Source organism: Triturus cristatus, chromosome 4_2, assembly GCF_964204655.1.
Source record: "Triturus cristatus chromosome 4_2, aTriCri1.1, whole genome shotgun sequence".
In the NCBI taxonomy this organism is placed as follows: domain Eukaryota; kingdom Metazoa; phylum Chordata; class Amphibia; order Caudata; family Salamandridae; genus Triturus; species Triturus cristatus.
Genome location: NC_140586.1, coordinates 718,388,970 through 718,416,798, shown reverse-complemented (window position 1 = coordinate 718,416,798; position 27,829 = coordinate 718,388,970). Strand labels below are relative to the sequence as shown.

Genomic DNA, 27,829 nt, shown 5'->3' with positions numbered 1-27,829 from the left:
AAATGCATGAATGTCACTGACACGACGTGAAGACGTTAGTGCCAGAAGAAGAGCCACCTTCCAAGTTAGAAACTTCAACTCGACCTTGTGAATAGGTTCAAATGGTGGCCTCATCAGTTGTGCCAATACGATGTTCAGATGCCACAATGGAGGTGGGCGTCTAACAGGAGGAAATTTACGAAATAACCCTTTGAAGAATTGTTGGATAATCCTTGAAGAACAAAGGGACGTTGAACCATCTTGACGGAAACAGGAGATTGCCGCCAGAAAAACCCTCAAGGTTGCATGAGACAATCCGGAGTTAGCTAAATGCAAAAAGAAAGGTAGCAATTGTTGTGGCGTGGAGTGAAGTGGATGAACTCCATTAGCTGCACACCAGTGGCAAAATCTTTTCCACTTTAATTTGTACGTCTTTACCGTAGAAGGAGCCCTCGCCTGAGCCAAGATGTCTCTACAGTCCTGTGGGATGTCTAAATGGGCAAATTCACAGTGCTCAGGTTCCAAGCTGATAAGCTTACTGAGGAGGGGTTCGGATGACAAATTTTCCCCTTGCTCATTGTCAGAAGATCTGTATGAGGATGTAGAAGGATTGGTTCGCATTGAGACATTAGGAGTAACTCTGAGAACCATGCTTGCCGAGGCCACCGGGGAGCTACTAGAAGTAGATGGCAAGGTTGCCTCCGCATTTTCCACAGGACCCGAGGTATGAGTGGGATTGGAGGAAAAGCGTAGGCAAACAGATTGCACCAGTTCATCAAAAGGGCATTGCCCTGTGATCCTTGGTGGGGGTGCCAGCTTGCATAGTGTCGGCATTTGCGGTTCTCTGGTGTGGCAAAGAGATCCAGCTGTGGACGTCCCCATCGTCGAAATATCATCTCCAGCGTCGGCTGGTGTAACTCCCATTCGTGGGTCGACGAGGAGGACCTGCTCAGGGAATCTGCTAGGATATTGGATACCCCTGGTAGATGAACTGCTGCAATCATGATGTGATGGTTGAAAGACCAATCCCAGATCGACTGGGCTAGACGAGACAGTTTCGGGGATTTTGTTCCGCCCTGCTTGTTGACGTAGTGCATGCAGGTTGTGTTGTCTGTCTGTATGAGGACTGATTGTCCTTGGATTAAAGGAAGAAAGGATTTGAGAGCCAGAAATATAGCCATGAGCTCTAACCTGTTGATGTGCCAGGCTTTTTGGCATATTGTCCATTTTCCCTTGATTGATAAATCCTCCAAATGAGCACCCCATCCTTCTAGAGATGCGTCTGTTGTTATTGTCATGTCTGGTATGATTGACAGAAATTAAATGCCCTTCATTAGGTTTAACGGTTGTGTCCACCATTTCAGTGCCGACTTCATCCGATCTGTGACGGTTACGAGATCGTTGAAAGAACCCGTAACCTGACGCCATTGAACATCCAGTTCTTCTTGGATGGGGCGTGTCCGTAACCTGCAATGAGGGATCAATGCAATGCATGACAACGCCATCCCCAGAAATGACTTCAACAGTCGTACAGAAACGGATCTTTTTGATCTGACAAGGGTTACCAGACGGAGAATCCTTTGAAGACGGTCTTGGGAGGGAAGTGCCCTGGCTGGCACTGTCTCCAAAGTTGCTCCTAGAAAATCCCTGAAATGAGAAGGCTGTAGATGAGACTTCGCGGTATTTATGCTGAGCCCTAAGGCGCGAAACACCTCCTTGCAAAGATGTGTGTGCTGTCGAAGTTGAACCTCCGATTGTGATTTTAGGAGACAGTCGTCCAGATATGGGAAGATCTGCACACCCTGGAGACGTAGGAACGCTACGACGGGCTAACACCTTTGTAAACACTCGCGGGGCCGAGCGTAAGCCGAATGGTAGTACTCTGACCTGGAAATCCTTCCGACCCACTCGAAAACGAAGGAATTTCCGATGTTGTTGTAGTATGGGGATATGAAAATATGCATCTTGGAGATCGATTGTTGCCATGAAATCTCCTTGTGAGTGTAAGCACAAGATCTCTACAAGCGTCAACATGCGAAAGGATTGTTTCTTGAGAAATCTGTTGAGAGCCTTCAGATCCAGAATGGGCCTCCATTCCCCGTTTTTCTTGGTGATAAGAAAAAATCGGGAATAAAATCCTTTTCCTTTTTGAGATCTTGGAACTACCTCTATAGCTCCTTTGTCTATTAGAAGTTGAACTTGATGTAACAGTTCCTTGATATGAGCTGGTGGTGGTCCGGTAGGCGGTGTGGGTGGAGGGAATTCGGTGAACTCTAGAGTGTGACCTCTTTCTACAATGTCCAAAACCCAACGGTCCTTTGTTATGGAGGACCATTGAGAAGAGTACAGAGAGATTCGACCTCCAATTTTTTGGGACTGATACAAGTCATTGTCTCTTAGGGGTAGAACCCCTATAAGAGGATTTTCCTCTGTAAGTCTTGGAAGACTGTTGTCGAGAGGTTTGTTGTTGGTTATAGGAATAACGGTTGGAACCTTGGGCTATATGATCTATACTGGTTGTTTCCTCGTCGAAAATTAGAAGAGGTGCCGCGTCCGCGTGCACCCCGAAAGGACTGTTTCCGAAATTGTAACGTGCCCAGAGAGCGGGCAGTTTCCGTATCCTTCTTTATCGATTGGAGAGCTTCATCCACATGATCTCCAAACAAAGCCTCTCCATCATATGCCATGTACAATATTTTTGCCTGTACTTCCTGACGAAAGGATGTTGAGCGCAACCAACCTTGCCTGCGCAATACCGCTGCCCCAGCAAGCTGACGGAATCCCATACAGGCGATATCAACTGCACAGTCTATCATCTCCGCAGATGTACTCTCACCCTCCTGGAGTAGCTTTAGGGCCTCACTCTTCGATGGTTCCGGCAGTTGGTCAACTAACGCTGAAATATCCGCCCATACCTGACGGTCGTAGCGGCCTAAAATGGCCAGAGCATTAGCCGCTCTTACAGTGGTGGAAGCCATTGAAGAAAATTTCCGCCCTATGGCGTCCAAACGACGTCCATCACGATCAGGTGGTGCCGTAATCGTTGACGCAGGGTTTCTAGCCCGACGTTGCGCGGCCTGTGTCACCACAGAATCTGCCTTTGCTTGGCCAGTAAGACACGCTGGCGCTCCCGAAGGCGATTTGTACTTTTTTTCCAATCTGGGTACCTGTGCCGGAAGACTATTTGGGGTCTTCATAATCTTCTTGCCTTCCTCCCAAATAAATTCGATTATAGGGATTGTATGTGTTTGTTTAAACGGCTGGTTTTTGAAATCGTAAAGGAAACAATCCTCCTCCTTATGCTCCGTAGTCAATTTGAATCTCTGTGCTGCCCTATCCATTAACTGGTGAAAACCGGCGATATCCACCGCTGGTGAGTCACCCGGTATCACTGCCGAGGGAGATGGTGTTTGAGCATGATAATCATCCCACTCCGTCATACCATCATCGTCATCATCATCATCACCACCATAATCGAGAATTTCACCATCCTCCCTGTCTTGAGGAATTTCTTCCTCTTGTTCAGTGACCTGAGAAGGTACTGCCCGAGTGGAGGAATGTTGCAGCGGTAGTGAAGGTGTTACCACAGATGGAATTGGGGCTGGTACCCGTTCCGATATAGTTGTTGGCACCACTGGAAGAGGCGGGACCACAGCTTCTTGCGGTGATAACGGAAAACGTCTATTATAATCGTCCAACATGAGTTGAAGATTTGTTATGAGGGATAGTGGTAGCGTCGCAGTTTGTCTTTCTGTAGGAACTTCTTGCTGATAACATTGTTCCTCATCCTCACTACTATCGTCTTGGCACTTTATTATTAAATCTGAGGGACTGCAGGCCGTCCCAAACGATTCAGGTAAACCTTCTTCTGAATCCTGATCAGAATCCGTGGCAAATAATGGAGAAGGAAGATGTGAATCCTCCAACAATATAACTTCTCCCGACATATCAGGTCGAGAACTTGGTTGCAATGGAACCAAAGGAGCAGCGGCAAACGGCGAAGTAGGTGCTGTGGACGTGGATGAAATCTGATCTGTTAAGGACCTCTGAGTAGCAGTCGTCCTCTAAATTTTTATTTGCGCTGAAGAGATTGCCGTCGACGGTACCGGAGATATAGAAGGTACTGAGGACATCCTTGTAGATGGACTCGTGACAGGAACCATCGTCGACGGGACTATCGTCGACGTAACCATAGCTGATGGAATTAGCGTCGACGGGACCTTCGTCGACGGGACCATCGTCGACGGAACCTTCGTCGACGGAACCTTCGTCGACGGAACCTTCGTCGACGGGACCATCGTCGACGGGACCATCGTCGACGGGACCATCGTCGACGGGACCATCGTCGACGGGACCATCGTCGACGGGACCATCGTCGACGGGACCTTCGTCGACGGGACCTTCGTCGACGGGACCTTCGTCGACGGGACCTTCGTCGACGGAACCTTCGTCGACGGAACCTTCTTCTTCTTCGTCGACGGATCACTTGACGACTTACTCGTCGACAAGATTTTTTCCTTCTTCGTCGACGACGATGCAATAGGTACAATAGAGGATACAGTCTTGATGGTACTGATTAACGGAACCGTCGACGACGATGTAGATGCTGTCGTCGTCGTGAGTGTCACCGTCGACGAGCAGGAAATTGCAGATCTCTTCGTCGGAAGCTTCGTCGACGACGAAGCCAGTTTTTTCTCTGAAAAACTGGGAAGTGGAAGCCTCAGCAGCCTGAGAACTAAGTCTCGTGGGCGACAAAGCAGTAGACAAGGCAGAAGAAGTGGCAGATGTCATAGTCAAAGACATTTTCTTCTTTTTCAGAAAAGGAGAAGGTAATTCTTGTAAGCTACTGCGCTTAGAGGCTGTGTGGGAACGGCCAGAAGTAAGGCTTTCTACCTCAGAAACCACTTCATCTTTATCCTTAAGTCTCTGTAGCCACAACAAGAGACGGCCTTCCCTGTCCTTCAAAGTTTTTGTAGAAAAAATTCTACAGAACTTACATTTAGCCACTTCATGGTCTGGGTAAAGACAGTAAATACACTTACTGTGTGGATCTTCTGAGAATAAACGTAGCTTTCCACAAGAAGAACAAGGTCTAAACAAAGACTTCTTACTTGAAGACATGTTGAATAGAACAAAACTGAGCAGAGCTCAGGGAGGCTCCCTTTCACACGACGTGCGGTAGAAAATCTGAGGTGAGGAGCTCTGAGGAGAAGGTTCTAGAGAGGAGCTGACGCCTGATTGGCCGTAGTTTGGACTAACATAATGACAGAGATAGACTGCGAATGTCTTTTTTCTCTTTCCATGTATCTCTATGGAGATTTCATATAGAGACATTCTTGATGTTTATCACTTACTTATATCTCTGTTTTATATGATTACTTATGTATATGTATATATATATATATATTATGACTGTATATATTGCTATATTATTTACCGTGGGACTCCCACTCCGACGACGGGGAATATTCAAGCATGTGAATCTATGAAAGACACCCCAATACTGGAGAAGATAAGTTCTGCAAGACTTTTGCTTGTGTCCCGGACTGGGACCAAGGCCTGCTAGTCTCCCAGCTGGGTGAGGGGACATCACCCAGGGAATCCAAGACCGCCTGCCCGGGAGCCTGGAGCAACGGTGCCTTCCTGCTTGCCAAGACCTCTGTACCCTGTGAAGAAGAGGAGATCGTTGGAGGGAGCGAGGTCCAGAGGAGAATCCTGGGGAGTGGATTCCCTTAGAAAGGTGTGAGTAGACACCTGCTGCTCCAATCACATCGTTGCCTGTGTGCAAGGAAAGTACAGAACCTCCTCATTCCAGAAGAGGGGCACCGTGAAGTGGGCTGTGATCATTTTTGCACCGAAAGGGTTATCGCCCATGGGAGTGTTAAGATGGCAACCCTGAACGCCATGTGGGGTGCCATGAAGAGTACTGCTGTGCTGAGTGGGCTGTAGCCAATGTGAGGTTGAGGAACAGTGACCCCGTATGCCAGAGGTGCCACCGGGACCAAGCAAGAAGTGTGTGCTGGTCAGTATTGTGGCGAAGTGTGGCTCAATGGTTAGAGCGGCAGACCCTGATGCAGAGGTCTGGCCCGGGACCAGGGTTCAATTCCCCGCCTCGGCGGGTCTTGGGCTGAAAATTTCACAGACCTGATAATTCTCGCCTCGGTGCCTATTCCAATCATGGAGTCCCACTCTGCAACTCTGGGCAATAGCTTGCTTAATCTCCACAACGGCCCCCACAACGCTAAGGATGCCTGGCCTCCACCTTGGGGGTGCCCAGGAGTGGACACCTCACAGGGAAAGCCAGGATGGGTTCCACAGCGGTATTCGTACAAGCGCCTTGAGACCCTTGCGGGTGAGTAGTGCGGTATACAAGTATCAATTTACATTTACATATTGTCATCGGAGAAGAGAGGCTACCGTGTTGACCCTAGCAGGCCTGAGCCATGACTGAGGACCACCTCCAGGATCGTCGCACCCCCCACTACCGATGGGAAGAACTTGGAGGAGCAACGAGAACCTCCGGCCATTTTAGGATTGCATGTGGGGGAGCTCTTGGACAACCGAGCACTGACTGGCTGGGCCACCTTAGCGAGACTTAACAGAGACAGCCCCTGCAGTTCCAGCACCCACCGAGGGAGTACACTCGGGGACTCCCATTGCTCGTATCTTGCTTGTGCGGATAAGATTTATTTTGGACCAGACTGCCCCAGTGGAACCTGCTTGCTGGTTAATGCTGCGGCACTAGCACATGTTTTACTTTCATTCTGATTTGAAATGGGACTCCTGAGACTCAGACTGCTAATGGGGATTAACCTGAATGTCAACATAATCATGAACCAACTTTATTTCGGTTCACAGAACCATAAAAGTAGACAGAAAAAGACCTATTAAAATTACATAGAAGCATAATGAATTTAGTTCACAGTTTATAGCAGTACAAATAAGTAATTTAAAATCATGACATATCCATTGGCAAAAAAGAATCCAATGGAATACCTCCATTCTAAGACAATTACCAGAGAGCCAAAAACCTCAGAGAAAGTCTAGAAGGTGGGCTCAAAAAGTATTTGCTGTGCCATCAGGAAAGTCAAATCTATTGTCAAGTTGAAGGTAAATCAGAAGCACTAGCTAACGCAAGTAAGCTTAAAGTGCATAGTGCAATAAAGGACATGATGAAACATAAATAAGTGCTTTTTAGATGGTAGATTTTTTCCAACGGTCCTTACTCCGATATGACCAATTGAGCGTAAATAATGGAGATCGAATATACTATGCTACTCCTGTTGTCTGACTGGCAGACTCTTAGTGCATTGTGCTGGTCTACAAGCCCAAGAGGCTAGCAGAGGGGAGCTGTCCAACGAGCATGCTGTTTTGCATAAGTGCTGCAAAAAAACAATAAATGTTCCTCATTTTCTACAGCATGGCAGCCCATGGGACATAGGTTGGTAGATTTCTCATTTTTGTTCCATGTATTAAGCGAAGGATGAAATCGACTGAATACCTAACCTCAATTCGATAAAAAGGGTTCTTGAAAGTGGGATATATATTGTGAGCCACATTTGAAAGATGGGTAAGAATCTGTAAGACTGCCCGAGGATACTGCAGAGATTTTTGTGCTAACAACAACATCCCAATAGTAAAGTTTGACAGTTTCTGTGGCGCTTTCTGGAATTTCTGCAGGATGCAGCCAATATTCAATCAATCCTAGCCTGGTAAGCCAGGTTTTTACATGGGATACCCAGGAGATCGTAAGTGGCAGATGGTTAGCCAGTATCTTGTTGAGGCAATATTTATATGGGTACAGTTCCTTTGTCATCCAGAGCCTGACCCAATAAAGGGTAGGTTTTAGACAAGCTATAATTAAAATAAATGTGAGATATTTAAGTCAAACTTTAATGGGAGCAATGGGTCACTTTTCCGAAGTCTCAGCAAGGATTTAATAAAATAATGTTCGAGGCATATGAGCTGCAGATTACACACTTGTGCATAGATCGCCATCTGGTGTTGGGCCCGGATGTTTGCATTTATTGTTTCCTCTTGGAAAGTCTTTGGAAGTCACGAGTTCGGTGACTCCTCCCTTGGATCGTATTGCGCATGGGCTTCGGCTCCATCCTCAGATAGTTTTTTTTCCGCCATCGGGCTCAGATGTAATCTTTGCGCTCCGGTTCCGAACAGCTTCCAGTTCGACGATCGACGCGCAAACCTCACTCCAATTCGCGCTATTGTTTTCGATCGCGATCTCCCCACTCGACGCGCCTCTCATCGGCAAGACCTTCGGTTCCAGTCGTCGACGGCGGCCTTCGGGCTTACCCAAGCTCCGGTCCTGGCTAATGGAAAGGACTCCATTTAAAAAGTGTCCTCAATGTGGGTCAAAATTCCCCCACACCGATCTCCACGAGGTGTGCAACCTCTGCCTCTGCCCTGAACACGAGGCTCGAGACTGTCCGGCGTGTAAATCCTTCCGGTCCAAGAAAACGATTCGGGACCGAAGATCCAGAAGAACCATGGCACACTCTTCGACGGCGATCCGGAACGACATCTTCGGGGAAGGCGTCGATGCTCCAGAAGAACACCACACTGACGAGGGACTCGTCAGCGCCTCCAAAGCCGACGATTCAGATGTGGAGGACATCACTCCGGCACAGAGGGTCGTGAGTACTACTCTACACCGCCCCCCCCCCCCACTTCCTCGCTGGCACCGAAAAAGGCTTCGGTCACGCCTTCGGGCCTAAGCAAGACCAAAGACACTGCACCTTCGGGCCGGTAAAGAAGCCAATTAAGCTCGAGCCAGCCCACCGTCGGAGCCGATAAACACCCTTCGGCACCGAAAAAGAAAACGGCCTCTATCTCGATACCAAGCCCCACACCGAAACACTCGGGGTCGAGACCCAGCTCCTTGGCCCAGACCCCATCCTCGGTACCGACAAAAACCCACAAGACCACCGGCACCGACATTTCGAAGCCGAAATCCATCTCGGCGCCTACTAAACAACCGGAGCTTCCCAAACATGGTTCCAAACAATGAACCAGCACCGACAAGCTTAAAAAAATCAACGGCCCCCACGCCTTCGGCGCCGACGGACCAACCAACCTCTCCAGAACTATTTACACCAGATCCCTTATAAAAAACATTAACTAAGGATCCCACAACTGGACATTTAATGCTCTCTATCAAAAAGAGACAGTTCGACAAACTTGCTCCGCCTCCACCTCCAAAAAGGAAGGACTCTGCTACCTCCCCTTTCAGACTACCTTCCCCACCTCCACCATCTCCTCCCCCTTCCCCTCCTCCACCCCCACCTCATCATTCCCCCACTCCATACCCGGATGATGATGATCAAGGGGATCCATACGACGACATAGGGGATGTACCCCAAGATATACCTACAGGGGACCCCACTCCCACAGGATCCCCAGACCCATGGGACGATTATAATATCCCTGATGTCCCTAACGTCCCACAAGACGATCTTTACCCTTCCAGACCTTCTCCACCAGAAGACTCCTTGGGGTTCAATCATTTATTGCAAAGGGCGGCACACTACCACGGGGTAGATTTACATACCGACCCAGTGGAGGAGGATTTCCTCCTAGATACATTTGACACCACACATAGGACCACCTCCATATTGCCTATGCTAAAAGGTGTTATAAAACCTGCGCCGGAGGTCTTTAAGGACCCAGTCAGGGCCAGGGTCATTAACCCGCACATTGAGAAAAAATATAACGCCACCCCAACAGACCCCTCCTACATCAGAGGGCCAGCTCCACTAGATTCCTTGGTGGTATCCACAGCACAGAAAAGGGCCAACTCCCAGGCGTCCGGTGACGCACCACCACCTGACAAAGAGTCTAAACTCTTGGACGCATCAGGCAAACGTACTGCATCTCAAGCGGCCAATATATGGCGTATCGCCAAATACACAAGCACTACTAGCGAGGTATGACAGGGCCCATTATGACGAGCTAGAAGCCATAATGCACCATCTCCCTGATAAATACAAAGCTAGGGCCAATGAGCTAATTCAGGAGGGCAAAACAATTACTAATACCTCCATACGTTGTGCCTTAGACGCAGCAGACACAGCTTCTAGGGCTATCAATACTAGTGTCCTCCTCCGTCGCCATGCCTGGCTAAGGATATCCGATTTTAAACCGGAGGTACAAGCCTCCATCCTCAACCATCCCTTTGACCAGGAACATCTGTTTGGCCCCAAAGTGGATGAAGCCCTAGAGAAAATGAAAAAGGACACGGACACGGCAAAATCCATGGGTGCCTTACAATCTCACCCTCCCAGACGCTCCTTTCGCCGCTCTTCCTTTCGGAGCACATCCAGAGGCTACTCCTCAGACACCGCTTCCACTGCATACAAATCCCCTACTCAGTCCACCTTTACAAGGGGTTACCAAAGAGGCGGCTACAGGGGCAACAATAACAAAGGCAGAGGCAAAACAAACACCGCCCGCTCTGCCACCGCGCCCCACCAATGACTTCCCTCCACTTCCCCCAGACCATCACACTCCGGTCAGGGGGCAGACTCCAACATTTCCTTCCGGTCTGGACTACCATCACCTCAGACAAATGGGTAACACAAATAATTCGGTCAGGCTACTGCCTAGAACTAACATCTACCCCCCCAAACATTCCACCCAGACAACGCCCGATGTCACCAGAACATCTGCGGCTACTCAAGCAGGAGGTAATCTCCCTCCTAGACAAAGAGGCAATAGAACACGTTCCAACCAACCAACAAAATATAGGGGTCTACTCCCTGTATTTTCTCATACCAAAAAGGGACGAGACTCTACGGCCCATCCTAGACCTTCGGACCCTAAACACATACATACACTCAGACCACTTTCATATGGTGACGCTTCAGCAGGTACTTCCGCTACTTTCCCAAAACTACTTCCTCACCACTTTGGACCTAAAAGACGCTTACTTCCACATTCCAGTGCACAAGTCCCACAGGAAGTACCTCAGATTTGTAGTGGACGGCCAACACTACCAATTCAAAGTGCTCCTGTTCGGAGTCACAACCGCACCACGAGTATTCACCAAGTGCCTAGCAGTGGTGGCAGCACATCTGCGAAGACAACACATTCATGTCTTCCCATACCTAGACGACTGGTTGATAAAAGCCAGTTCATACAATCAGTGTGTACAACACACACACACCACCATCCAGCTACTTCATCAGCTGGGCTTCACGGTAAACCACGAAAAGTCCCATCTCCAACCATCCCACATAAAACAATATCTAGGTGCCACTATAGACACCTCAAAAGCGCTCGCCTACCCCAATCCTGCCAGGATTGCAAGCATTCAGGCTCTACGCGCAAAATTCATAGCACAACACTCCCTTCCAGCTCGGGTGTTCATGCAACTAATAGGGATGATGGCCTCTTGCTTCTTCATAGTACCTCACGCAAGACTCCAGATGCGTCCTCTCCAAGAGTGCTTAGCGCACCAATGGAACCAGGCCCAGGGTCAATTAACAGATCTAGTGTTGGTAGACGGTCGTACCCATCGCTCTCTGCAGTGGTGGACCACCACAAACCTTTCCAAAGGTCGACCGTTCCTGGACCCGGTTCCACAGATAGTACTAACAACAGACGCATCGCTCTCCAGCTGGGGAGCTCATCTATTATATCTCACCATGCAAGGCAAATGGACACCTCAACAGAAGCTACTCCATATCAACCATCTGGAGTTACTAGCGATCTTCCTAGCCCTAAAATCCTTTCAGACACAAATTTTGGGCAAAGCAGTCCTAATCCGCACAGACAACATGACAGCCATGTATTATGTTCAAAAACAAGGCGGCACACACTCTCTACAGCTTCCTCAATTAGCACAGAGCATATGGAGATGGGCCATACCCTGGAAAATCTTTCTCCTAGCCCAACATGTCCCAGGAGTACAAAACACTATAGCAGATCTACTCAGCAGACAAACACAACAACTCCACGAGTGGGAACTTCACCCGCAAGTTCTTCAACCATACTTTCAAATGTGGGGGCATCCACAGATAGACCTCTTCGCCACCCACGAAAACAAAAAATGCCCAAGCTCCTCCGCCAGATACCCACACCCATTGTCCAAAGGCAATGCGATATGGATGAACTGGTCAGGCAGATTTGCGTACGCTTTTCCGCCTCTCCCACTCATTCCACTAGTAGTGCGCAAACTACAACAGTACTCCCTCATACTAATATTAGTAGCGCCAACTTGGGCCAGACAACCGTGGTACACCACACTGCTGGAACTATCAGTAGTACCGCATCAAAAATTACGCCTCTCTCCACACCTCTTAACCCAGAACCATGGCGAGATCAGACACCCGGACCCAGCTCAGCTCAACCTTGCGATTTGGCTCCTGAAATCCTAGAATTCGGGTAACTAAATCTTCCCCCTGACTGTATGAACGTCATAAAAGAAGCTAGGCGCCCTACCACTAGAGCGTGCTACGCCGCCAAGTGGAAAGGTTTTGTTATCTATTGTCATAACAACACCATCAATCCACTAGATGTGTCCATTCAACACATCATAGGCTACTTATTCCACCTACAAAGGTGCAATCTAGCCTATACGTCCATTCGACTACACCTAACAGCCATAGCAGCTTACCTACAAAACAGGCAACATCTCTCACTCTTTAGAGTACCTGCCATTAAAGCCTTCATGGAAGGCCTTAAAAGAATAATTCCCCCCGGAGTGCCACCCTCACCTGTGTGGAACCTAAATATCGTTCTCACCAGACTAATGGGACCTCCTTTTGAACCCCTACACAAATGTGAACTTCAATTCTTAACATGGAAAACCGCTTTTCTTGTAGCCATCACTTCCCTCAGAAGGGTCAGTGAGATACAAGCATTTACTATTCAAGAACCTTCTCTAAAAATGCACCATAATAAGGTGGTTCTCTGTACCAACCCAAAATTTCTCCCCAAAGTCATTTCTCCTTTTCACCTAAACCAATCAGTAGAACTACCAGTATTCTTCTCACAACCACAAACTGTTGCAGAAAGAGCTCTTCAGACACTAGATGTCAAATGAGCCTTACTCTACTACATCGAGAGAACACAACCTTTCCGTAAGACCAAACAACTGTTTGTCTCTTTCTCTCCACCTCACAAGGGCAACCCCATCTCCAAGTCTGGGATAGCTAGGTGGATTGTCAAGTGTATTCAAATTTGCTACAATAAAGCAAAACGAACGCTATCCGTTCCCCCTAAAGCCCATTCTACACGTAAAATAGGGGCTTCAATGGCTTTTCTAGGGAACATCCCATTAGATGATATCTGCAAAGCAGCTACATGGTCAACACCGCACACTTTCACCAAACACAATTGTGTAGATGTGCAAACTAAGCAACAAGCTAGTGTGGGCCAGGCTGTACTCAAAACATTATTTCAAACCACTGCAACAGATACGGGCTGTCGCCGCTAACGGTGGGTACTGCTATATAATCTATGCACAAGTGTGTAATCTGCAGCTCATATGCCTCGAACGGAATATGCTACTTACCAGTATGCATCTGTTCTTGGCATGTAAAGCTGCAGATCTACACACGCCCACCCGCCTCCCCGGCTACCTGTATCTGTTCCAGCTTATCTTATTTAGATAACACACACATGGGCATCTTCACTGTTATTACTATGCTCCATCTTTCCCTGCTGGCGAAAAACAATCTGAGGATGGAGCCGAAGCCCATGCGCTATACGATCCAAGGGAGGAGTCACCGAACTCGTGACTTCCAAAGACTTTCCAAGAGGAAAAACAAACTGCAAACATCCAGGCCCAACACCAGATGGCGATCTATGCACAAGTGTGTAGATCTGCAGCTCTACATGCCAAGAACAGATGCATACTGGTAAGTAGCATATTGCTTTCACTTCTAACTAGTGAGTCAAGGTTACAACGGCCCCACAAATAAGCCCCGCATACGACTGCCCCACACAATTTAGCCTTATATAGCTCCAAAGCTGGTGAGATGGGATAAGAAGAGGCCCTGTTGGCGAGCTAGAGTGTCACGTGCAGTGAATGGGGAATAACCACTACCGCTGACTTGAGGGAGTGGGACTCAGGGACGCGCCTATGAAACACTAGAGGGCTGACTTTGGCGGACTGTGTGTATTGTTTGTGAATGTCATATTTTATTTTGTATTCGTATATAAATACTCCTTTTTTAAATAAAAGCAAGTCATTGACTGGATAATTATTTATTGATGCTACTTGTGCGTATTTTGAATTGTGAGCCTATGTTCACCCCGTGTCTTCCTCTCCCTCAAGAAGCCTTGGACTGTTCGACCCGCGTTACCACTGAGAGTTAAGTGCTGAGGTGGTACCAGTAGCTCAAGATCCATAGTAGGTCGGCCCCTGGACCCAGGAGTAAAGGACCCACAGCCCCCACGGTTGGGCCCAGTAAACCCTGCTTGCCCCATGGCCCTCTGAAAAGGGTTCTGACACTCCCAATATTTTTCATAATTGCTGCATTGTTTTAATTCCTATATAGGAAATCTGCTTCCAGTATTACCTTACCCAAATGACCAACTGCTCGAACACTAAGCTTGGTAATGAACACCATAGCATTACAGTGTTTTCTCCGTAGAGTAGTGTTATTGTAAGGTGTGTCATGTTTAGCCTGTATTGTTGTATGGTGCATTTGTTCCTTTGCCTGTGCACTGGTCCATGTATCTTAATAGCCATTCACATGTTTTATAGGAAAGGCAGGAGAGCTTATCGATAGAGGAGACAACACATATGGTGGGAGATGGGTCATCAATCCCAGTGGCGGCCTGATTTCAAAAGGGCATCCACTAGGTGCCACGGGTAAGGATTCATGCAGTTTCTAACATATTTAGCTGATCTTTCTGACCTTCATAGGCAGAATATTGGTTATTTTGAGCATGCATTCAATTAAATATTAACTTGTTAAAATGCTTTTTATCTGCTGAAATGCCTTTAATTGTAGTGTGACCCAACTTACATCAAAACACTTTCTGTTCCATTGACGCTGTCTCTGTCAAAAGAATCAACCAACAAAATTATGTGGTGTCTGAAATTACATTCATTTATTTCTTGTAGTATAGTCACTCCCTGTGAATGTGATTTTGGGTTTGAAATTCGTGTTGCTCATGAATTATGCTGGACCATAACTTCTTGATAGTGTTGGTTACTTTCCGTACTGAGTTCTTTAAAGAAAAATAAATTATGACTTACTGTGCGAGAAACAGACTGCAGTGTGGAAAAACTGTCAGAGAAATACACTATGTCGTTAGTCATCAAACTTCAAAGTAGTCAGTGTGATATCATGGATGGTTGAAATGGAATATGCACTCTGTAGTTCTGCCATTCATCTCAAACTGCTGGTAGTATTTGTTCACAAATAAGTACAACTCAGCTACAATTCCTTGTCCTTTAGAGTACTCAATCCACTACACCGTATTGATTGCTATGTCTATTTGTAAGAAGCTCTAGCACTATTTATTTTACATGGTCCTATATAATTTTATAATATTGATTATGTGTTTAGCTCAATGTCGTAGGTCACCTTCACAACCTATAAACAGGCCTCTTGTGTTTGTCTTGTAGAGTCTTTAGTCACAATATGAGGGGGACAAGGAACAGTTCAAGCTCCAGCACCCATGCTTCTTAATAAAGATATGAACATAAACAAAAGAGGGTGGCAAAGGTCAATAGTACCTTAGAGTTGATCCCCTATTGCGATCTCATAAACCAAATCAAATCAACAGGACTTCGAGTGCCTTAGATCAAGGCAGAGGACCGCGTAGATACTGCGATATCGATCAGTCCGACGTGGAGGATCGCGTTCGACCTACCCCTTTCCCTGCCTTCCTGGAAGTACTTCCAGTTGTCGATTTGGGTAGAATTATGAGATCGCGATAGGGTGATCAACTCTATGTACTATTGACCTTTTGTCTCACCACTGTAGATTGCTATACGTAACCTAGTTTTAACTTTGCACACCCCAACCTAAGTAAGGGTAGGAGATCTAATTTCTTTGGTCCTGAAGAACCGCCACGGTTCCCTTCTGGACCAATAAGGCGTAAAAAATGTTGACCTAAGCTTCCAAACACCACACAGCAGACTGTCACGCTTCATGACCTTGCTCTGACAATCTACACTTAACTGATTTTAATCCTGCCAAGGGGACCCCTGATTAAATGTACACCTGGGTGCCCCTTAGGTAGTTTTAAGACCACTCTTTTTCTCAATATATTCATATCCATAATTCACACACACCCGCCCGCATCATCATGGCTAAAACAAATACATCTTGACCAAAGAGCCCTCTCGCGGGGCCCCGTAGGGCATTGCAGTTCCTGCCCAATGAGGAGTAAAAGTCCGATGATGAAGCATGACACCCACATGGGTGTGCGAGGGCAACACTTCCTAATAAGGAAGATCCCCTCACTTTACATACCCCAACGTTTCACCTTCCATTTAGGAACAGCCACCTTTTTTTTAAGTCGAGCCTATAGCGCAGTGCTTAATTTGTAAAATATTAAGTCCAGGTGCTCACATTTTTGTAGGAGGCCACACCCACTTCCTCCACGGGCCACACCTATTTCCCCCACTGGCTCCACCCACTTACTCAATTGGCTTCACCCACATCCTCAATCGGCATTGCTTAAAGCCAGATGTAATAGCCGATCTGAATTTCAGCAAGGGAGCCTTCCTCAAGTAAGGTTTTGATAGAAGGTTCCCCCCACCCCGTGAGCATTTTGAAAAAGATTAAATCAAAAGTGCATTTAAAGCACAATTTGGGAATAACAGCGCATATAATGGAGGTCTGCAAACTTCACATATCTGAGTCAGAAATGTCCACCTGTGCAGGCTTCTGTTTGGATAGCTTTTTATATATGTCATGCTGTGAAAACCTCTGGCATATGCACATCATATGGGCAGCTGTTATTTGCCCAGTGTTTCAAACCTTTGGCAAATGCATATTTTGTGGAAAATGAGTGCAAAGCAGTGCAGGCTTCAGGCAAATGCACATCATGTGACCAAGGCATACTTCTCAAAATTCTAAATGTGTTTACATCTAATATTCAGAAATAGTGACATGCCTTTTCAATACAGTAAAACGGCAGCAGTGCACTAATGTTGCTGGAAATAGACTTTGTGACACCCTCCCGTTTCTCATTTGAGAGGTGCTGTTTTAATCTAAAAGAAATGTTATCAATGTTCCATGAAACAAATGTGCAACATGTCTCTGTCAAATGTCCATAATAGACTCTCAGATATCACCCACATTAAAAAGGAAAACGGTACTTTTTTAAAAAGAATTAGTCAAGGTAATCAGGGCAAGGCTTTCTGCATAGCTGTCTTTATCAGGGCCCCCCCTGAAAGGCTGGGGCCGAGGGCCAGAGCCCACTTTGCCCATGCCTTGAAACGTCTAAGCTGCTAGGTAGACCAAGGGTTTCTGTACGTGTAGTGCTGCTAAAAGATCTTCAACAGAATGTGCACCAGAAATGGTACCTCAAAGTACAACTAATGTAAGCGGATACACACATGTGTGCTGCAAACAAAAAAAAACATGAAGCCAAATGGAGGGAGGGAAACTGAATTAAAGGGAGTCGGAAAGGGATGGAATGAAAAAAAGGATACAGAATGAGTGAAAGCGAACAAGGTGGAAGCATAGACTGCTAATAGAGATGGAGAAAAAGAGAGAAGACAGAGGCTGAAAGAAATCGAGGTAATGAGATGGATGAAGAGAAAGCGAGTGCTATGAAGGGTGCAAGCTAAAGAGAGGGATAGAGACATATGGAAGAAAGAGGAAGATCTAAAAAGGGGAAATGGAGTACATCTGTTGAAAAAAAAAAATGTAAAACATTAGACAAGAGTGGATGGACAGGCAAAGTAAAGAATATGCAGATACACAAGAATGGAGACAGAGAAATATGTATTGTTTTGCCAATTACATTTTTGTAAAGAATGTTGATGCCCTCTTTGCTCCAGTGGAATGCTGGTTAAAAGTAAACAATGATGCTCATGATTTGGTGCACTCTGGTTTTATATGGAGCAAAAGTTGATAGCTTAATCAATTGATGGTTTGCCTTAATCACACGGAAACAAGTCACCTCCACATCGCCCATGGAAACCAAGCAGTAATCAAGGTACTTTACTGGTGTTGCTAAAAATCCATCTAAAGGGATGCAGTTGTGTATTTACTTGATTGCTCTACATTAGTAGGGAAAGGCTAATCCAGTCATGTGCTTTCATTTTGGTAAACTGTGTAATCTCGGTTTACTGCAATGGGTATAATTAAAGTCAACCAAGACTACATACCCCAGAATGCACTGGGATGTTAAAGAAAATTCAAATGGAGAGTCCTGTTTCAAGTTACAAGAAGTCATCCAACTCCCCTAAACATGGGCCACGTATTGAACTGTGTTAATGCCTCAACACTCTGAGCACCGTGGTGGAAGGCATCGTGTAAGAAGTCACCCATCCTCAGAGTCAGGATGAACTTCACACTGCCACAAATGAGAAGTTTGCTGTCGGTTCTTTTAAGTTTATTGGAGAGAGTGCTACCTTCAGTGGCAGCACACGGCGTGAAAAGGAGGGAGAGAAAGCAGCTGTGCAGGGACACTGTGTTTGGGTATTGGTTGATGCAAAAGTCAATAAAAACAGGGATTCTGGCTATAAAAATGAGACTTTCCCTCTTTCTTCGTGGATGATGTAATCTGCTTGCTCTTTGATGGTATTTTTGTTTCTAGGGTGTCTCAGGAATCCTGAGTCCGGATGTGGCTGCTGTCACCCCACAGACCCTTTGCCCGTCTCACAGCGTCCACGTTTTCCAGGAGGGTGCTCCTTCCCAGGTTCAGGGTGCAACCCCCACCCAGGCAGGTGGGAGGCGAAGACCATGATGTTCCACCCAGAAGGGTTGTACATCTGCATTGACTCCGATTTCAGTGGATACTTACTCAGGTGGCCCGTCTCCAGTGTGTAGGCCTCATTGCCAAATAGCCTCAGTACCGCTCCTTGCAGCTCCTCAGCAGCTCCTCGAGGCAGAAGGTGAACCGAAAGTTCCCATAGCGGTAGTTGGGGCGCAGCGCCGTGGAGTTGAGTTGGCCAGCATATTCCCAGTGTCTCGGGGCTCCTCTAGCCTGGGAAGAGTTGACGGTGGTGAGTGCTGTGGCTCGAGGTGGGCTGAATGAACTCCTCGCAGTGCCATTTCTTGAAGCTCTCTGCGTCTGGGCTAGGAATATGCACCGACCAGTAGGAGACGAGAATGAAGGTTCATTCATTCAGATGTCGGTAATCAACCCAGCTGCCCACCTTTCCAAAAGTCAGAACTGGTGAATGAGCCAGATGGGGGAACATTTTAACGTGGTTACCGCTGCTGGGGAAGGAACTATAATGTGCTACTTTTGAGGTTGCACTTTTCAGGCATGTGACGAATCTCAACCATTAAACAGTAAGCATACTTGCTTCACACTATCGCACGCATTGCTACCCAAATGAAATCATTTACTTACGGCCTCAGTGCCTTTTGGTTTTATACAAACCTGCTGCTGCGCTGCATGCTACTTGTTCTTGAGTACATTGACTAGCACAGCACTGCACTGCAGCTGCGCAGTATGCTGGGGCGGGCAGACGTGGGGACCCTCGCACGGATTGGTCCGACTCACTTGGGAGGAAAGGGAACACTTGACAATGCAAATCCAGGGACGGAGGGGCCGGCTAATTTCAAGCAGTCATCGTGTAGTGCTACTCTGACCGCTGATAGTCACGTGGCAGGGACCTCACCCAGCCCGCTTCTGTCGATGTGTGTGTGTGTGCAGTCTGTGTGCCTCATGATAAGGCGGGCGGTCACAATGTACAAATTTAAATTTTTCACACACAAATCCAGCCCAATCAAGCAACACTGAACGCAGGCAGGCATAGCTATACCGTGCAATATCAGCTCTTCACCGGGGAGACCTTGTGAAATTAGTGAGCTGATATGTGTGTAGACCCAGCCCTGAAAAGTAAGCACTGCTATAGCGGCAGAGGGCATGCGCTGCTCACTTTGCGAGGCATGCAGTATTCAGTATGGAGTGGAAGCTCCGTGGAAGCTCCCACGACATGTTTTTAATTGGCTTGTATCATTGTCTGTCGTAAATGCTGGCGTCTGATTGATTATGAGGCTTGTTAGTCCCTCCTTCTTATTGCCATGTCGTAATTTGTACCCTCCCATGGCTACTGGCCCCTTTACTTTGAGTGTTACACAGTAAGGTACGTGTTATTTAGACTGTGAGCACTACTTTGTCCGTGCCTTCTCACCCCCATCCCCCCTCCTGTTGTCCGTAATGCAATGCAATAGGTCTCTCATAAATGCGAGACCTATTGCATTGCAAAAGCTTGTTTAAAGAAACAATCAATTTCTACAATTGTGATATCTGGCGTGGTGTCCGATAGTGTATAGAAGGCAGTAACTACAAGGCTCGTGTTTTAATGGAGCTATTTCCGGCCAGCTGCTTGTATCAACCCCTTCCCCTGTACCAAGCACGCTCAAGGCTCATGCATTTTCAAACACCGAGCCCGTGAATGACAGCCACCACCGCGTGCAATTATAGGAGCGCAGTCCGTCCGCTTGGCCCAAGGATTTTTAAACACCAAACCCTCGATAGACTGCGGCTACCACAGCGCCTATGATTGGGCCCTCGTCCGGTGGTCATTCACGAAGGAGCGTTATTCCTCCAAAAATACCTCCACCTCCAGATTTGCTAAATGTAACCATTGCCTAAAGACCAAGAAGTGACTAATGGGCCGAGGCCTCACTACTCTGACCCTTGTCAGATACCGTAATCATGCATTGTGTTTCTCTTGTCGGACTGAGTAAAGGTTTACGACTTTATTGTCATGAAATGAATCGTCACCATACGTCTCAGGCCGAAGGCTCTCCCGGGCTCCGTTTGCGGCAGTCAGTTGAATCGTAATGAAGCCGTCCTTTATTATTGAGCAGTTGTAGCGGTGGGGGCTATTTGGAGAGGTGAACTAACATGACCTGGACGATAACCTTCTGTGGGGTTGCAGTACCGTTATACAATTGCCAATACAATGAGGTTGAATGAAAGGAAAAATGTAATGTGTGTTTGCAAAGAACAATAACAACAAAAAGGTAACCCCTGATTTTAATTCTAGGTCCAAGAGGAGGGGGTTAGAAAAATGACCAAAAGACTATGAACAACCTCTGGCTGACCTACATTGCTTTCATGAATAGCCTAAAGCTTATATCTCCCCCATCAAAAGCCACTTTTCTGTATACAAAATAATCATATAAAAAGAACCAAATTTATTATAAAAGCATTTATTATTTTTCAATTTTTATCTTTTTTAGAGTGAGAATTCATTAATAAAATAACTAGATATGTAAATCACAAAAGAATACATCATAGAAATATTTCAACATGAGTTAGACTTCAATATACTCACAAGAGATCATAAACAAATCACTTCATTTTAAAGATACCCTCCCCCAAAATTCTGTTACTAAACCAACATACATACTCCATATCATACCATTCATTCATCTTACCACACAACATAGAGATAAAAATAAGAGTACAAATTGTGACTAGAGTGAAACTGTAGTGTACAAAAAACAATAACTTTTCTCATTTATTGCAAAGATCATATATAAAGAATGATTTGATTGTTCGTATCACGTTCTAAAGGCTGTGAAAGCATGTCATCAATATTTAAACAACGGTACTATATTAAAACAAGCATTGTCATAGCCAATAGGTCTCGCCTTTGGGACCTTATAAGTGTTTAACCATGCAACAGTTGCATAATTAAATACTTATAAGGTCCCAAAAGCGAGACCTATTGGCTATGCCAAGCGGCCGTGCGGCCACGAAAGTGATGGCGATCAAACATCAAAGCGGCCGCGAAAGTGAAAGTAATCGCAGAAAATCGCGGCGCGCGCGCCCGCGCACTGTAGCTCTAGGCTGGCCTGGTAGCACTTTTTGGAGCCCTCTCAAAAAGTCTCGCCAGACCAGCGCATTCGCTGGGTCAGGCGAGACCTAAAAATTACCAGAATAATCTTTACAGATAAGAGACTAAGATGTATTTAATACTTCACGAATCTCACTTTACGTTCTGCTAAAGAAGAAGGCCAGAATGCAGAAACCTAAGGGGGGCAAAGCAAATTAAAGTACGCTATTACAGCTTTTATTATTTGTTGCCTACATAGAGTATGTGCTGAAGAAAGCAGTTTGGACATTTTTCTTCAGTATTGCATGTGTTTATATTTTTAGGTCTGGCCTACGAGATATCTCACAGACTATTGTGTCTTCAAAAATCTTATATAACATACATAGTTATAGGAAAGGTCTTTTCGTCATTGGTGTTAATCCATTGGTCTTTTACATTGTTCGAAACACTTTTCTTCTGCCCATCGCAGCATATAGCATGATGGAATGGGTCAGTCCACTTCCAACACTGACTCCCTCTGGGCTCATTATTTACTTGCATTTTTTGTGCAGAATGTGGTTATCCACACAAAAAATATAGCTTTTCAGTGTCGGGACTTGTGGGGCAGAATTTAAAAATGTTGTCATTATTATTATGACAAATCCATATGTCCTATCCCTAAGTACATTTTTATTTTCATTGCCAGTAATGATAAAATCCAAGCATGGTGAAGCAAGCACACAGGCAGAATACCGATAAAGAAGCTGCAGTGTCTGTCACAATTCGCCGCAACTGATTTTATAGCTTTGGCAGTGACAACTGCTTATACCAGAGTGAATATCAAGGGGAGTCGTTCTCTGAAGTTCACCTCTCAAATACAAAGTCAGCAGAAACACTTATATCTCTGCATGAGAAGCAATGCTTAAACTAGCTTCTCAGCCCGCTCGCGTTCGCTGCAGCAGGAAAAGGAGCTCTCTCTGCTCTGAGTCCTCACACTGTCTTTTCCCCTTAACTCTGTTTACTGCCTTGTTCGTTCATGGCTATAGATAGCTTTAGCTGTTTGTTGGCAGATCTAATGGTCCAATACATCATTAGAGTGGGCTTTGTGTGAGTCCCTTGCTCATGACTGAAATACTTTGTTTTTTTCTCAAAGTTGTTGTCCTTGATTGAATGGTTTTCCTACCCATTCTTCTGTTTGTTCCACCCAGGAGCATTTCAGTCTTGCAGTGTTCTTATTGGATGACTTGTATGATTCACCTGCTGACTAGAGGGGATTCCTTTTAGGTCTGGGCTAGAGACAGGGTTGGATTGGCCTAATGGGCAATCAGGTAGTGCCCGATGGGCTGGTCTGATAGATCATTGTATGGGCCGTTTTTAGGTCGAGACTGAGCCAGCGCGCATGCGCTGCTCTGGCTATCTACTGTAGTATGGAAGAGAAGCGCCGCCCACTCCACGCCCATATTTTTCATTGGCTTGTGCCTTTGTCCTTCGTAAATGCTGGCTTCTAATTCTGTAATTAGCTTGTTAATCCCTCCTTAGTATGGCCATATCTTCATTTGTAACCTCCCATGGCTGCTGGCCCCTTTACTTCGGTTGTTACACAGTACATCATTTTAAGTCAAGCACTACTTTCTTTCATGAGATTTTACTACTGCAGTCACAAGATGCTTTCCTGCAACATTCAGCACGCGCTGCGCGCTTTCATTTTACAAGCAAAGGCACCGCGCAGGACAGAGGCTGAATGGACAGCGGAGGAGAGGGGAGCCAGGCAGACACCATGGGGAGTGAGTATCCGCAGCTCAATGGAAGACCAGCCAGCCGAGCACAGTGACGGAGACTATGTAACCAATAATTCTTGCTGCCTTAGTGTTAGGTGACCCCCAATAACCCTACACAAGGGAACAATCACAGGCTAGGGGTTTTTATCTTTCATGACATTGGCTACAGGCCTAATTTACAAATCACCTAATCCTCATGTGGCAATAAAACGTGCGTGACACTTGGTTCTTTGTAAAGTGCTCTAATGCCCTCGGGCCTCACTCGTGCTATAAAACAAATGCTAAAAAAAAGAAACGTTCCTATAATGGGAATTGAGCTCAATAATGCATTTAGCACCAGTGTTAATGTTATTGCGGTTAGGCTACTCTGGAGTGACTTTTATGTCCGGGCAAAAGATTTTTCCTTTAAATTTTTTTTAAAAAGTGTTGAACACCATCATTGTCATTCCTAGCGCTCTTTACATATAGAGGCTTTATTCTGTTAGTGCGCTTAAGTATATTGCCCTCCGTTTTCCAGGTTGGCCACCATTTCGATTTTAACTCATCCATCAAATATGCGATTGCGCCTTCACTTTCTTTGTTTACTTTCACTTAAGTGTATTTAACACATGTGCTGCTTTTAACCATATATCAGACAGCAGACAGGGCAGGCACAGCTTGTCATGCACAACCCCCTACCCCCGCACAACGCGCCCTTCCAGTAACCCACCGAGTTAATGAAGGTCAGTGGAGTGACGCTGATGCTGTGTCTCATGATTACATTGTAAAGTTGTGTTCAGCCTCATTGAAACCGGGGCTTCTACAGTACAGTGTGAAAACCAATATACTGACTGACAAAAAAAGACAAAGGATGTTAGGTGAGAAGTTGGGATCACCGAAGATGGGGGTTTCTCCTCCAGCACACAGGGTCAGCTGACAGAAGGGAACAAAGGACATTGACGGTGCGCTATGCTAAATATGGTGGCGATAAAACAAAGAAGGAAAGCGTGGTGGATTGAGATACTTAAATTATTACCTGATCAGGGGGTTGAACTTGGTCAGTAAGATTGAGGTGGTGTGAGCTTCAGGTTTTCCAACAATCGCGCAGGGATATAATGTTAAGATACATTATAGGACAAGCATGGCGCATGAGAGGGGCTCAAGTGGCAGTGGAAAGGGAAAAGGGAAAACAAAATATTTTGTTAACTACCCGACATTTTTTAAGACTCTCTCTCCCTCTCCCTGTTTTGAGAGTGTGTGCGTTTTGTCTGTGTGTTTGTGAAATCCGACAGACACATCACCACACGTGACCGAAAGCACCTGCACCCATATATTTACCTGAAAATAAATTTATTGGGGGTGGATGAAACACCCCCCTGAATCTACGCCCCTGAACCTTGTTACATTAGACTGACTTGAGTACTCCATGTTTTTTTTTTTTAGGTCGAGCCTGAACCAGCGCGCATGTGCTGCTCTGGCAATCTTCTGTAGTAGAGTATGGAAGAGAAGCCAGCCCACTCTCCGGCCATATTTTTAATTGGCTTGTGTCTTTGTCCTTCGTAAATGCTGGCTTCTGATTCTTTAATTAGCTTGTTAGTCCCTCCGTAGTACGGCCATCTCCTAATTTGTAACCTCCCATGGCTACTGGCCCCCTTACTTCAGTTGTTACACGGTGCGTCATTTTAAATCTATGAGCACTACTTTATTTCGTGAGTTTTTACTACTGCAGTCACAAGATGCTTTCCTGCAGCATTCAGCACGCGATGCTTGCTTTCATTTTACAAGCAAGGGCGCCGCGCATGACAGTGGCTGAATGGGCAACGGAGGAGCGGGGAGCCAGGCAGACACCATAGGGAATGAGTATCCGCAGCCCACTGATAGAGCATGCAGCTGAGCCAGGGACGCAGCCTGCCCTAGAATTCAAATAAAATAATGCCAAAATTTTATTACAATGATTGGATGGCGTTTGCATTGCAAATGCTTGTTTAAAGTGGCAGCAAGGCATAGAAAATCCATAAAGGGGGGACCTTCAGGCCAAAGTTACGTCCATAACATTAAAGATCTTGTGATATGCTTTGGTTGTCTGACCTTTCTTACTAGCCATGGTACATACCTATAAAGGTAAAGACACCTATCAGGCTGAAGGTCTACTATGATTTTGAAGGCCTATTGATGCCTACACGGATGCAACACTGTTGGATATCCTACATATGTATTCATCTGCAGATTAGTATTCACTCACCACTTAGCTCCGTAGATTTGACCCTGCTGCCTATTATTATCATTATTGTTGGATTCAACTTTTGTATTTCGCTTTAGAAATGCGTTTTTGTGGTTCTTTCATTTTTGAGCCGCAAGCCTTGTTGCAGTGCCATCTGCCAAACACCAAGCCTTTTACTTCATACATTTTACAACTGATTATGCTGGCAGCATTATTGTTGGATTCCTTGTAGGCATTTTGTTTTAAAAATGTGTGTTAGGGATCTTGGATTGTTGATTAAGAAGCCTCGCTGCTCTGTTACCTGCCTGGGCAGCATGTACATCACTTCACTTCCAAAATGTTTATGATGTTATAGATATTGTTGTTAAGTTGTTGTTGTAGAAGATGTACTGTAGTTTTATGTTTAAAAAAAAATTTGAATAAAGATACAACAATGATGTCTAAGTTTTGTTTATAGGTGGTGCTATTAAGAGGCATGCACAGTAAAATATAGCATAATAGATACTTTTGCTCGAATTACTATTATGTACGGAGATAATGTGTTTCAATTTGTATACCATAGAACGATGTTTTTATGCATTTGCGACGCATCTCGAGCAGGGCTGGGTGCTTGCTGTTGATGTGAACCAAATAAGATATTGCAAAGGATAGCGAATGAAACTTTAAGAGATGGGTCACAGGAGCGGCAGTAGACCTCATGTATTAGAGCAAGGGCTGAGCAGCCTTTCAAGCAGCTTTATTACATTAGCTGTAGTAGTAGTGCACAGAAGGAAACATTGTGTCCCTTCACTACTCCCTCTTGATAGGTGTAATGCAGGAAACATTTACCAAAGGATGTTATTGCTGGGTTTAATGTTTTGTGTTGATTGATGTGTGCTAGTAGTCTTCGATCTGCCGCTTGCTAGAATTTTATACTAATGCATTTCTCTGTGAGGGAGTTCAGACGCAGATCACTTGTTCTCTGCTGTTAGAAATGGGATTTCTGGTTGGCTAGGGCATGCGCCTAAGCCAGGCAGAAACCACCAATCTAGTCAGGGCAAGGGAGTTACACGCTGAAGATAACCCCTGCTCACCCCCATGGTAGCTTGGCACGAGCAGTCAGGCTTATCCCAGAGGCAATGTGTAAAGCGTTTGCGCAACACACACACAGCAGCGACACACAAGGCACACCATAAAAGAAACTCCACACAAGGTTATATAACAAATAATCTTTGTATTATCCAAAACACATTAGAATCATAATAAAAAATGTACACTGTGCCACCGGGCAGTAGGCAATATTTCCCAGGTCACTATATACGACAGGGCCAATCGGGCCACTGTCAGAACCATTAGAACAGGTAATAACACAACCAGTAACTACTCGCAAAATACTGTACTCCGCATCATCACAAGCAGCATAAACGTATTATGTCTGCATCACATTAGGCATAAACATCATAGCATGACATTTGGCATAAGCACATTATGCAACACCTTAGGGCCTTGCCCTGCAGAACCACAAAATTATCCCTGGCCTTCTTTGGGGGCCCATCTGGGCTGTCCCAAATGCCCTTTGTCCCAAAAGTCAGGGCACTAAATCATAGGACCTTCCAACTGGCCCTCTGGCTGCCAATGCAACCACCACAAATGTGCGCAATGTACTGGAGGCGAGGGCGCATCTCACCCCTTCCTCGTTATGAAGAGAAATGCCCTTGTCGTTGCAGCTGCCTGCGCTCTCGCGGTGCAGCTGGAGAAAATGAGCCTTGGCACTACAGTGCCTTGAGAGCCCCACTCCGGGACTCTTGCAACAAAATTGCCCTCATGTTGCAGCTGCCCGTAGTCAGGGTGGTGCACCTGTGGAAAGAAACAAGCACTGGCACCAACCATGCCCTGGGAGCACCAACAATGCTCCAAGCTCAGCCCCATTCAACGGGGCTTCTTTTTCGGGGCAGATGC

At 46.0% G+C, this 27,829-nt stretch overlaps 1 protein-coding gene across 2 annotated transcripts in view; it reads left to right on the top strand.

The window, feature by feature from the left end:
* LOC146834956 (sterol carrier protein 2-like) overlaps nt 1–27,829 on the top strand; it is a 372,999-nt gene that overhangs the window by 206,519 nt on the left and 138,651 nt on the right. For both annotated transcript variants that reach the window (XM_085602598.1, XM_085602597.1), the window contains one exon: nt 14,708–14,815. In XM_085602598.1, coding sequence (XP_085458724.1) covers nt 14,708–14,815 — 108 coding nt within the window. The remainder of the gene's footprint in view (nt 1–14,707; nt 14,816–27,829) is intronic.